The sequence below is a fragment of the Dermacentor silvarum genome, unplaced genomic scaffold (assembly GCF_013339745.2).
Source record: "Dermacentor silvarum isolate Dsil-2018 unplaced genomic scaffold, BIME_Dsil_1.4 Seq381, whole genome shotgun sequence".
In the NCBI taxonomy this organism is placed as follows: Eukaryota; Metazoa; Arthropoda; class Arachnida; order Ixodida; family Ixodidae; genus Dermacentor; species Dermacentor silvarum.
The window spans coordinates 139056-151935 of NW_023606146.1; the positions used below are offsets into that span (position 1 = coordinate 139056).

General features: G+C 48.8%; 1 protein-coding gene across 1 annotated transcript in view; it reads right to left on the minus strand.

The window, feature by feature from the left end:
* Positions 1–12880, minus strand: part of LOC125941821 (uncharacterized) — a gene marked incomplete at its 3' end in the record, with an annotated part of 157534 nt that overhangs the window by 131869 nt on the left and 12785 nt on the right. The window contains exons 2-4 of the mRNA XM_049659671.1: positions 7787–7977; positions 6361–6456; positions 6152–6284 (exon numbers count right to left, since the gene is read on the minus strand). Of these exons, the coding sequence (XP_049515628.1) occupies positions 6152–6284; positions 6361–6456; positions 7787–7977 (420 nt within the window). The remainder of the gene's footprint in view (positions 1–6151; positions 6285–6360; positions 6457–7786; positions 7978–12880) is intronic.

The window sequence follows — 12880 nt, forward strand, 5'->3', positions numbered from 1 at the left end:
CAGCAAGGCATCAGCAGCGAGCGAATGAACCTTCGTGCCACTGCTCGCATCAACCCGAACTAAGCCGCGAAAACACAGCGTAGGGCGGGCTGTGTCCCCGTTGCAGATGGATTTCAAGATATAGTGACCCTAGCGGGCGCGCGTGGCGTAGAACACGCCCTCTCCCAGTCCTCTCCCCGGCTCCTTATGCCCGACGGGCGCTCGGGCCGCCCGGAGTAGAACGCTACCCCCCCCCCCCTGCCTACCCTCCCTCCGGAGCGTTGCGCGCGACTGGAAGATGGCGCGATTCCTTTCCACTACCCTCCCTTGCGTGCGCGAGATTGAGTCGCGATCGCGGGCTCAACCTCGCACGCTCTTGCTCGCACATACAACGTACGACACGCGCGGTGCCGATTTTTGCCCTTGGAACCGCATGGCGAAGGCGACGCCTATGCCTGAGAAATCCTGGAGTGTCCATATAACTGCTATCGCAATAAAAGCGACGTTTTAGTTCGCAGCTCTTTGCCGCCCGTTCCTGTGGCAAGCGTCGGCGTCGACGTAAGCAAGCGAACGAGCACAGCGAAGGATGAAAGCGAACGCGGAGCGGGGGATGAAAGATGCGAGGAGGAAAGCGTAGGCGAAGGGTGCAGCGGTCCCATGAGGCGGTGAGCGGAGAAGGAGGATATGGCGAAAGGATGAGAAGAAAAGCGTAGTGCGCCGACGATGGCTACGAGATGGCGCTAGAGTAGCGCGTGTCGTCTGCGAGGTCTGTCTGCGCCGGCTGCTGTGAATCTCACCAAAATGCTGCTTCTCGCTATCTCCAGATTAGCGAGGCAGTCGCGCCACATTGCGCTCCGTTTGCAACGTACCGCACTGCGCAGATTGTCAGCGCCAGCCAATGTATCGTGAAATAAAAACACGTATAGAGTTGCGCTCAAATTTGGCATTAGGGAGTATCGTAATCGTCGGTGAATTTTTTTTCTTTTGAAAGTCAGTGAGCGGTTTCGCTAATGTAGCAAAATATTTCACAAAGCGGCAGAAATAGAAACATTAGCTCTACAACGCGCGACGTCTTTGGCCGAGGGAGGAACTGGAATGTCGCTCACGGCACATACTTTGTGTGGGCATGGGCAGACGCCCACAGCGTCAAAGAGATGACCAAGAAGAGTAATCTGCTTGAGGGCAGATTACTGTCCGGTCTTGAACTCATCGAGTTTAGTTGAAGACTAGCCTAAAACAAGACGGCCAAATTGGCTGACAGATGCTCTAGGTGTGTTTAGAACGTAGGCGAGTACACGATCACATCACTGAGGCAGCAAAAACAAGTCGACCATTTGAAGCCTTGACGTATGGAGTCCATCATTTCCTGAAATGTTGCCGGCGCGTTGTATAAACCAAAAGGTATTACCTTGAATTGATAAAGTGTGGCGATTGTGACAAACAGAGCCTATTCGTGATCCAAGTCAGCGACATCAATATGCCAGAGCGAAGATTAAAAAAAAAGAAAGTAGTTGGCACTCAAGAGGGAGTCAAGGGTCACGTTGGGACCATGACACCTTCCCAAATATGATAGGAACAGATCATTCGCTGCAGCAGTACGAGGTAATAGGTAGACGTTCTTCTTGGGTATTTGGTTTAGGTTACGACAATATACGTAGTAACGCCGAATACCATCTTTCGTTTTTTTTACGGGAACCACAGGGGATACCCAACGATGGAACGAAGGCTCAGTTATATATTTAGACAGCGTCTTTTTTACCTCGATTGGAATAATTCCGCCTTCGCCTGTAGAGACACGACACGGCCAGTGATGAATAGGGTGGATCACTATGCCGGTGTCAATGTGGTAAGTGACGATGGACGCTTGGCCTAATCGTCAGTTACAAAAGTCAAAGAAGTCACTATTAGAGCTCCACATGCTGTAGAGTTGCGGAGTGCAAATTCCCGAATTGTAATGATTCCGGAATCATTCAAAGTTTCCAAACACCCAGAATGGATTGGTAATTGAATGATGGCACCAGCCTGGCAGATGGAATAGAAATGGAAAGGGAGCCCGAAATTTCGGTATGGAGTTCGAATGGAATGCGGACATTGACCTCGGACCGCGAAATGTTTATTTCAGCAAGACTACGAGACCAGTATATTATACATTTGCAATTAGGTTTCAGTGGACTTGCCCACTTGACAAAATTTCTCAAATGTTACTCGATGCGGCTGTTTCACCATTTACCTTTAGGTAACTACCTCTGCCGCGGTAGTTAGGTGCAACAGGGTATTCTGCACATTATTCACTTCTGATTATCTGCATACCTTGCCTCGTTGGCATGTCGAGGTACATTTAAAGACAGGAATATTTAGTTAGAGTTAAATCATTAACCTTTTTGCAAAGTTGTTAGGTTAGTTGATTCCTTGCTTTTAGTGCATTCCGAATATGCGTTAAGAATTTAAGTATCTGAAAATTCCTCGATTAATTCTAAACCTACAACAAAGGGATGCAGGCCAGAAATGGCCCTACAACAAACGCTTGCACACTGAGCGAGTCCGCGGTGATCTGGAAAGCGCGCCATATTTAACAGCGGAGCTGTTTAAGCCGACCGTTAATCCGTGCAGAGCGAACAGAAAATGGGGGTCGATCCTGGCTGTAGTGCAGAAAGGGTCCAAGTGCAATGGCACATACCTCTGCGAACTAGCGAAGGTGTTTAAGCTTAGCCTAAATACGTGGCCAATACCTTGCGATAGCTAATCGATAGCCCATCATAGCTAATCGATAATCGATCAATAATCAATAAATGCCTGAAAAAGCTGGGTATGACATGGTAGTGCTTAGCGTAGCCCAAATACGTGGCGAATATCTTGCGATAGCCAATCAATATATAATCAATAGGCAATCAATAATCGATCAATAATCAACAAATTTCGCAAAATGCTGGGATGACTTGGTAGTGCTCGGTGCAGATCAGCACCGCTGTCCTTGCGCCACGAGTACAAGCTACGCTAACTTCTGCCCGGAAAGGGCGATAACAGGTGGTCGGAGAGGTGTGCGGGAAAATTGTGTCTGTTAATGTGCCGGTAAACGTGAACCGAAAAAAAGCAGAACACTCCAACGGTTTCTTCGGTTTGCAACTTAATTACTGCGACAGCAGCAATCTCCTTGAAAAGCATTATCTTAATTTTGCTTGCATGTTGTTTCTAAAAATAATTGCGCTCAACTCGTGCATAGGTGCTTAAATATCTCGTTGGTTTTGCTCGAACGAGTAATTATAGAAATGAAAGGCAACAACGACCACAAAAGTTAGGAGGCCACAATGTGTATTTGTTATTATTGTCAAGGTCGAAGACTGGGCGTATTGGTATGCATACTAGGAGTTGGATTGCGTAACATTTTCACGGGAAACACAGAAGAGAAACACGCACAACAGAGCGCTGTTGTGTGTGTTCAGTTTCTCTTCTATGTGTCCTGTCAAAATGTTGCGCAATCCAATTTATACATATTTTTATGCTTGCATTTTTTTACTGCGTAAGCTGTTATGGGATTAATCCAATAAGTGTTCGGGTTGGCGATGTCGGCGGGCGTCCGTCGCAGCTATCGCTAGGATTGAAAAGAAGAACCCAGTTCTCGCGGGATCGAAACCGGTCTCTGCGCGGGAGTCAGCAACTCTACCAATGCGCCACGCCGGCGTTTGCTAGCTGCTGCAGAAACATGCCCTATGCATGTGTCCTAGTGCGCGATGATGTGAGATGCGCGCCACGTAGAGTCGGTACATGCAAACTTGTCATTGCGCTTGCACATTATTATACCATTATTGCACCACATAGCAGTTGCAGCTTATCGTGCAGCTGGTCACGGGATGAGAGATGTGTGCCGCGTAGCATTGATACGTGCAAACCGTGCATTGCAGTTGCGTTGTATTCCACCAGGTGTCGCAACATGTATAGCGGTTTCACGGTATCGTTGCAGGTGTCAGGATATGTGACATGTATGCCGCGTAGTCTAGATGCTCTTCTGTTGAAGTTACGATGCCTCCTTGCAAGGTACGAAGCGCTGCTGAAGAAGCGAATCGTAGGGCTGCGCGCGTGGCTGCAACTAGGCAACGTCGGGTTCAGCAGACTGCTGTGCAGAAAGCAGAACAACCCGCAGCTGGCCATCGACGCCGGGCGGAGAGTTCAGTTCATCCTCGTGAAAACGACGCAAAGAGATGGTCCCCTATGAAGCCGCTCCTCTAACTTATGATGTGACTGTGCTGCGTCTGCCGCACAGGCCTGTGACTTTTTTCTTTGCTAAGCACTTAAGCGCAAGAAGTAATCAATTATAGAAAAAGCGTTTTCTTTACTGGAATTGCAGGAATACATTCTACCGGCTCAGCCACTCCAGGAGCGGGAATGGTCCAACTCTCACCATTCTGAGGAATTAAAGGTGTAGAATTACGGGACCTTCACTCTCATGAATGGAGTGGGAATGGAATGGACAACTTCACTCCGCAACTCTGATACGTTGCAGAGGTCTTCACTCTGCTGAGGCGAAAGATCCGATCCAGTCATTTTTCTCAAGGTGTCATAGTCACAACGTGAGTCTTACTCGGTGTTTTGATCCTTAGATGAAGCATCCAAGGCAAAACTTTTGATGACCTAGTTCTGAATATTGTAAATTGTGGCCAGAATATCGCTGCTGGTAAAACTCGTGGCGCCCAAATGAAATTCAAAAAAGGAAAGTACGTGTGGCGGTTTTGAATGGCCGAAACAGTGTTGGGCACAGTGACCTTTTGCTTAAGCAAGACGACAGGAAGCGGTGATATGTAGTCACCGTCAGGTGCGTGAATGCGCGACGTCATGCAGGCCAACAAAATTTGTTGATCTCAGGCGACCGGGGGCGGTTAGCACAGATGTCAGGAACAAGACGTAGATCTCGGCGAAGGGCACCTGCTGACCAGTCGTTGAGTGCAGAGTGATAATCAAAGCGAGTAATAAGTCATGTGGGTGGTGGGAAATTACTTCAGTGGGACCACCAGCGATACTGAGAGGGGCAGTGCGTACGCTTTGTTGTCGCCTGCAACTGCCTCTTAGCAACCAATATAAAGAAAAACGAGTCGGGATGCGTCAGTGAGCTCTCTCTTGCAGTGCATGCGCGGTAGCTTTTTTTTGAAACGTACGCTACCTCTGGCAGCCGTCGGCGATTCAACAGTTTTCATCTTGAGAGCTAGAGGTCAAACTACAAGGGAGCATTAAGGCGCGTTTATAGACCGACGTTATCAGCACGCGGGCGAGTGTCATCAGACGCCGGGCGCATCAGAGCGCATTGGCGGCGCGTCCGGTTTCGTTGGCGGCGCCAGTACGTCGAACCATCGGCCGAATTATAGTACCGTATAGGGTACCATTGTTCTCGCCTACGTGACATAACGTGCGGGCGCGTTCACGCTACGTCGGACTATATTTTGGCCTTTACGGAGCCCTGAAAGGAGACATTGCCGCCGTTGCCGAGTAGAGTTGGGCCCGGCTGCGAGTTGTGACCAAGTCTCACTACTTTATTGATCACCGCAGTGTCTTCTTAAGCATACACAAAAATGATGAATAAACACCGTATTCATTGCAAACATGTCTGTATATCATTGCGAAACCACACCTCGGCCAGAGCTCTAGGATGGGCCTAGCCAGGTCAGTGAAGCTTTCGCTATCAACCAGGGTTGACCAAAGCTAAACCACACCAATTTTTTTCTTAGATTTGGAGCGGTATGGTCGCCAAAGCTTTTTGTCTTGTGTAAATGTGTGATCGAGCCCCGTTTTTGACGAACATGCGTCTTGTTGTTTCTGATACTGTTATTTCTTGCTGTATAATGTTTCTCCGCACGTCGGCACGTGGGCAGGTTCTCGCTATATCCACATCTTTTCTGAAATGAACGTTCAGTTGATAGCAAGCGCTCGTGGTTTCATCTCTACCTTCGTTTTCTTGTGGGTATTAAGCGCTCAATGTTCAACATTTTTCATGCCGCTGGATTCAAGCAGCCTCCCCCCCCCCCTCCATTCAGCCCGGTTATCCTTGGTAGCTTCAAAAAAAGCAAGAAAAAAAGAAAGAAAAGAGCATTCCAATATTCACTTTGCTGTATGAACAATCTTGAGCGTTAATTTAATATTCCTGCTTCATTTACTAAGAGAGCGAATTAAAATTATTGCAGCTTACCTTCTGGTGTAGCCACACCATATGTTCCCATTTGTGCGGGTATTTTAGATATCTTGTGCGCTCCTCTCCCAACTGATGATCGCTCGCTGTTTATGAGAGGCTGAATTCGATGCGTAAAATTCAGTAACCCAATCTAGAAGAAGCGATGTTTGCTAAGTGTATTGCCTCTAGAATAAAAGTGAAAAAATATTGTTGCGAACAATCGTTACCACATGGTAGTGCCCTTCCCTCTGAGGCTTGACGAGAAGGGAAGCTTGCAATGATGTGTCCTGGTAGAGGTGCCTCTCGTGGTAGGCGCCGTCAACCTTGTAAAGGTACATGGAAAATAGGGAAATTGTGCGGTATTTTTAGGATGACTTGGTTTTGAATCATATAAAAGATTGCTGTGCACAGTGTATTGCTTCCGTGTTTTTCTAAAGCAGGCGCAGAGGACTAGTCAGTAATGACGTTCATTCGAAAATTTGCTGCCGAAATTTTCCTGTATTTATGTTCTCGTAGCTAATTCAAGAGGATCACAAATGCTAATTCACTATTTTAGCTTATACAATGCATTTGCAATATTTAGGCGTAGCATCAGTAAACTCTTGTGTTCTACCATAATTGATTACCAATCGAGTTATCCGTTTCCAGAATATTCAGAAAGAGCGTTAGCGTTCAAGTTTCGATCGTCTCGAACTGCTAGAAGAACGTACATTCTTTTGTTTCTCTTTAACGGCCTTCACGTTGACTGTAGTACTTTGACTACAAGAACCTCGCCGCCGCACTTACCAACAATGAAGAAACGATCGTTTACCCACCAGAAACTCAAAAAAAGATATACGATAATGTCACTTGCGTCGATTTAGAAATCTATTTTACCGGATTCTGGACAAACTAAGGTGGTCTGTAGCACATAATACAGAAAATAATTTTAACAAACTACAGACCTGTTTGCTTAAACATGCCTTTACTCAATATTACGCCTGGCAATGCACCGCAATGAAATAATTACGTATTTTATGAGCGTATAAAGTACATTTTTATGAGAACATGTTCATGTTATGTCAAAACGCAATCGCTAGTGTCAAGTACACTTGTGGGGAAGAAAATATTCTGGACAGTTCCAAAGAGACATTGGTGAAATATTTAAAGGCAATAAATTTGTCATAAAGACGATATACAGATTTTGTACCGGGGTTAAGGTACAATGCTTAACCCAGCTTAAGGCCTGGGTTAAGCATCAGTGGCCTAAAATACTTCACTGGAAAATGTAGAAAAAGCAAAGTTCACAGTGCACGTTTTATTCGCTGGTAAAAGAAAAAAAATATTTCACGCGCCAGTTATCCTGTTAATATGCTTGTTCACTCGTTACGTTTTATATACACTCGGAATTACGTCATTTTATATTTCTGTTTCAAACTTTACACTTATCAGAAAGATGGAGGTGGGAAGAGTTTAAGCTGATCCTAAGACGGGATTAACAAATTACCGCAGTCGTAGCTTTAAAATTTCAAATGAAATCAGCTATGTCTCCCTCAAGCATTTGAGGAAGGCAGCAAGACTGTATGGTGTTAGTAATAAGACAGCTTTATACGAGAAAATAAAATCGCATTCAGAAAAAATTCAGGCATGTACGAATATTCCTTTTCCGCTTACATAATTCTCGGCGAAGCCATCTTCTCTGAGGTCTCTGAGCAAGACGCTTGCGGCTAGCACTGAAGCCTTCTTTAGGGTTAGAACGTGGTCCTCTTGAATAACTAGAAGCTTCTGAAAGGCCTCTTCTCGGTCTTCGTAAACTTGGGGATAAACTATGACGCTATGTTCTTGCTTGTTTTGGTTGCTAATTGCTGAAAACAAAGTAGCCCACACTTTTACTTGGCATCAATAAATGTTCTCGAGGCACATGGGGAACACTTTGTGAACAGTAAACAAAAACATGTCATGCACATATTGCACCAATGGGCGTCAGAGCAGTCACTCTATTCTTTTGTATTGCGTTGAAATCATTCAGAACTAGGGCCCGTACTCCGAAAACGTTTTTACGCTATAACTTTTCGTAAGAAAAAATTCCAGCCAATCCTGATGTTCGACATATTGTTACGCAAAAGCTACGAAAGGACAGAAGAGAAGAACGAAGTGCGCTTGTCTTTGGAGCGGCTCGGTGTCGGCGCGGCAACCCTTTGCCCTTTTTCATCGATTCATCTTTAAATAAACGCACGCCATCGTAACAGTTTTGGTGGACGGTGCTGGGTAAAACAACGGCGCCCCCGAAGAACGACAACGAACCGACCGCTGAGGCGCAATCCGTGGAGCTTCGACGAAGTCGCCGAATTGCCGGTCTGCCACCAGAGATGGCTTCTGACGGCGACAATCCGCCACCTTCTACCAGCGTTCCATGGCAGCCCTACATCGAGCCACGCACCTTCGCTGGAAAAGACGGAGAAGACGTGGACGGATGGCTCAGCTTCTACCAACGAGCAAGTCGGTTCAACGGCTGGAATGCCACCGCCCTTAACAACGTCGCCTTCTTCCTCAAGGGAACAGCGTCTGTGTGGCTTGAAAACCATGAAGAAAGCTTGACAACTTGGGAGAAGTTCGTAGACGAAATTAAGAAGTCTTTCGGAGATCCGACAGCTAAAAGGAAGCGTGCAGAGCAAACGCTAATGCAGCGAGCTCAAGTCCCCGGCGAAACTTGCACTACGTACATCGAGGAAGTGCTTAAGCTGTGCAAGGCCCTGGACCCTCAGTTGTCAGAAGAGGATAAAGTTGGCCATCTGCTGAAAGGGATCGCTGAGGACGTGTACCAGTTCCTCATAGGAAAAAACCGTCTGGAATCCGTAACGGACGTCATTCTGCACTGCCGCACATTTGAAGCGCTCAGAGCTCGGCGTATCACACCGAAGTTCGGTCGCCTGGCCAACGTGACTAACGTCGCCAGTGTTGACGTGGTCCCAGCTCCATCCGACCTCGCCTCAATGATTCGGCAAGTGGTGCGCGAAGAGCTTGACCGACGCCAGGCGGTTTCCCTCTCGACTGCTCGGGTTCGAGAGCCTTTCTAATCCAGCGACTTTGGTTAGACGTCCATTACCGCCGCCTCCGTAGATGCCTACAACTTCGCGCCTCGTCCAGCAGTGTCAAACCATACTACGAACGCGCATCCCAGTTACCAGTTTCACAACGGTTACTCACGCAGACCGCCTGCAGTTCCTCAAGAGTGGGACGGCCGTGCCAGTTATCCTCCTACTGACAATTTCAGTGCGTCCCGTGAACGCCCCATCTGCTTCCAATGCGGCATTCGCGGTCACGTCGCCCGATTTTGTCCTCACCGCCGTCGCACGTCACCACCGTCCTATGAACGACCACGTACTTTTTATCGGCGGGGCAACCGACAAGGTGACGAGACACGTTGGTCCTCTGATTCTGATAGCAGGACGCTCTACCAGGCGAATTACCGTAGCGACTCACCAGCTTCTGTGCGGAGCTTGACACCGCCACCTTCACGCCAGCGCAGGTCTCCATCTCCGCGACGGCGTCTCACGTCACCGCCACCTCGTCAGCTACATGCCCCTATGCCTCCGCCAGTCGCCATGTGTCATAATAAGATTCGTGTTTTAGTGGACAATGTTACTACTTTGGCCTTAGTGGACACAGGAGCGAGTGTCTCTGTTATCAGCCAACATTTCAAAACCCGACTAGGCCGTAAAGTGATGTTTCGCAGGGACACCTCTAATACATTTCGTGCTGTGAGTGGCGAGTTGCTGCGACCTATTGGTGTGTGCACCGCGAACGTTTACTTCTCCGATAACGTGTATCAAGCCGAATTCGCAGTGCTTGCTAAATCCACTCACGACGTAATTCTTGGCCTCGACTTCCTACAACAGTGCGGTGCCACTGTTGACTGCGGTACCGGCGAGCTTTTCCTCTCTCCTCTTGCTGACCAACCTGCTACATGTTCACGCACTCTCGCCGTCATTGAAGATACTGTCTTACCGGCACGTTCCTTATCCAGAGTACGAGTTGCTGCTTGCGGTGTCGACGCCGATACATTTGATGCAATTGTTGAGCCTGTGCCTTCGATGGTTGTGAAGAAAAGTGTGCTCGTACCTCGATGCGTCCTCTCTGTGGCCTGCGGAACAACTACACTATGGGTGTCAAATTTAGCCTCCCAGTCTGTTGTGCTACCCAGCGGTATCCGACTTGCCTCTTTTGAAGTGGATACCAGCCTCAGCATAGGCGCTTTAACTGATGACACGTCCCATGAATCCCAAGAGCACGGTGCTGAAGACTCGTTGCCGTTTCTAAAAATGATCAACAAGTCATTGTCCTCAGAGAAGCGTCAAGCCCTGGTCAGCGTCCTTCAAAAGCATGCGTCATTGTTTGATTTCGCGCAGAACGCTAACAAAGTTCACGTTCCAACTACGCGGGCTCGCCACAGGATCGACACGGGGCCCGCGCATCCCATAAGGCAGAAACCTTACCGCGTGTCCGCGCCAGAGCGCAAGATCATCGCTCAACAGGTCGACGACATGCTAGCCAAGGGCGTCATACAAGATTCCTCTAGCCCTAGGGCTGCGCCGGTCATCCTCGTGAAAAAGAAAGATGGGTCCTGGAGGTTTTGTGTCGACTACCGGCGTCTCAATTCTGTGACGAAAAAGGATGTGTATCCACTTCCCCGGATCGATGACGTTATCGACTGTCTTCATTCCGCATCCTACTTTTCATCTGTAGACCTCAGATCGGGCTACTGGCAGAAGAGAAAACCACTTTTGTGACCCCAGACGGCTTGTTTGAGTTCAACGTCATGCCGTTTGGTTTGTGCAACGCGCCTGCAACATTTGAACGGTTTATGGACACGGTACTGCGCGGCCAGAAATGGGAGATTTGTTTATGTTATCTTGACGACGTCGTCATTTTTGGCCGCACCTTTGCAGAGCACAACCATCGACTGGACGTTGTTCTGACGTGCCTTGAACAAGCTGCCCTTACCCTCAACTCAAAGAAATGTCACTTTGGCCAACGAGAGGCGCTAGTACTTGGACATCTAGTGGACAAGCAGGGGGTGCGACCAGACCCACAGAAGGTCGCTGCAGTTACCGGCTTTAAACAACCGCAGTCACAACGCGAGCTGAGGAGCTTCTTGGGTCTTTGCTCGTACTTCCGACGTTTTGTGCCCAACTTTGCCGATACTGCCTACCCTCTCACTTCATTGCTGCGCAAGGGTAACCCTTTCACCTGGACAGCAGATTGCGATTCCTCGTTTCGTCAACTGAAGTTCCTGCTCTCTTCGGACCAATCCTTCGCCATTTTGACCCCTCTGCCTCAACAGAATTGCACACCGACGCGAGTGGAATCGGCCTCGGCGCCGTCCTCGTCCAGCGTTTTGGTGACGCCGAGCATGCCATTGCCTACGCCAGCCGTTCGTTGAGCAAGGCCGAACAGAAATACACCGTCACCGAGCTAGAGTGCCGCGCTGTCGTCTTTGCAGTCCAGAAGTTCCGGCCATATCTCTACGGGGCCGCTTTACGATCGTTACTGATCACCATTCACTATGTTGGTTGGTTGGTCTCCGCGACCCGTCTGGCCGCCTTGCTCGATGGGCGCTACGTTTGCAAGAATTTGACTTTGCAGTCCGTTTCAAGAGTGGCCGGCATCATGCGGACGCCGACTGTCTTTCGAGTCTCCCTCTACCGACAAGTGAATGTGACGCCGACAATTTCGATGAGTTTCTGGTCGCCATCGACGACGTTCTTTTTCCCGATCTGGCCACCTTCCGGGAAGAGCAGCGTAACGACCGCAGCCTGGATGGCCTCTTTGCCTCAGCTGCTCAGCCAACAGGTAACAATGGCTTTGTCATCCAAGATGACCTGCTCTACAAGAAGAACTACGCGGCTGAGGGTGCCCGCCTCCTCTTAGTGGTCCCTAAGAATTTGAGAAACCACGTACTCCGTGCTATGCACGACGACTCCACCGCTGGACACCTGGTTTCACTAGAACATACCACCGCATTCAGGGTCGATTCTATTGGATTGGTATGCGACGCGATACAGAAAAGTATGTGGCCAGTTGTAACAAGTGCCAGCAATTCAAGCGCCCGAATACTGCGCCGGTCGGACTCCTTCACCCAGTGGCGCCACCATCATCTCCTTTCGAAATGGTTGGAGTTGATCTTCTCGGCTCATTCCCGCGCTCATCCAATGACAACCGCTGGATTATAGTCTGCGTCGACCACCTGACGCGTTATGCGGAAACCGCAGCGATGCCTACGGCCACGGCTCTTGATGTTTCGAGCTTCCTCTGTCCTCCGTTTACTGCGTCATGGACCCCCTCGTGTTATTGTGAGCGATCGCGGTCGCCAGTTCGTGGCCGACGTAGTCGAAGAGCTGTTGCGTCTCTGTGCTGCCACTTTCGCCACGCGACCCCGTATCATCGCAGAAAATGGTCTCGTCGAGCGCACTAACAGAACTTTGACCAACATGCTTTCGATGTACGTGGATTCCAGGCACAAAAATTGGTATGACATCTTGCCTTTTACATACGCCTACAACACCGCAAAGCATGAAACTACAGGCTACAGCCCTTTCTATCTTCTTTATGTTAGACCACCCCGCAACTTCCTTGACACCATTCTACCTTTTCTCCGCATGCGGACTCTTCTCTTGCCCAGACTCTCTCCCGCGCGCTGAGGAAGCACGCCGCATAGCTCAGCTCCGTACGTTGGCATCCCAGGACCACTCCAAGATCCGCTACGAT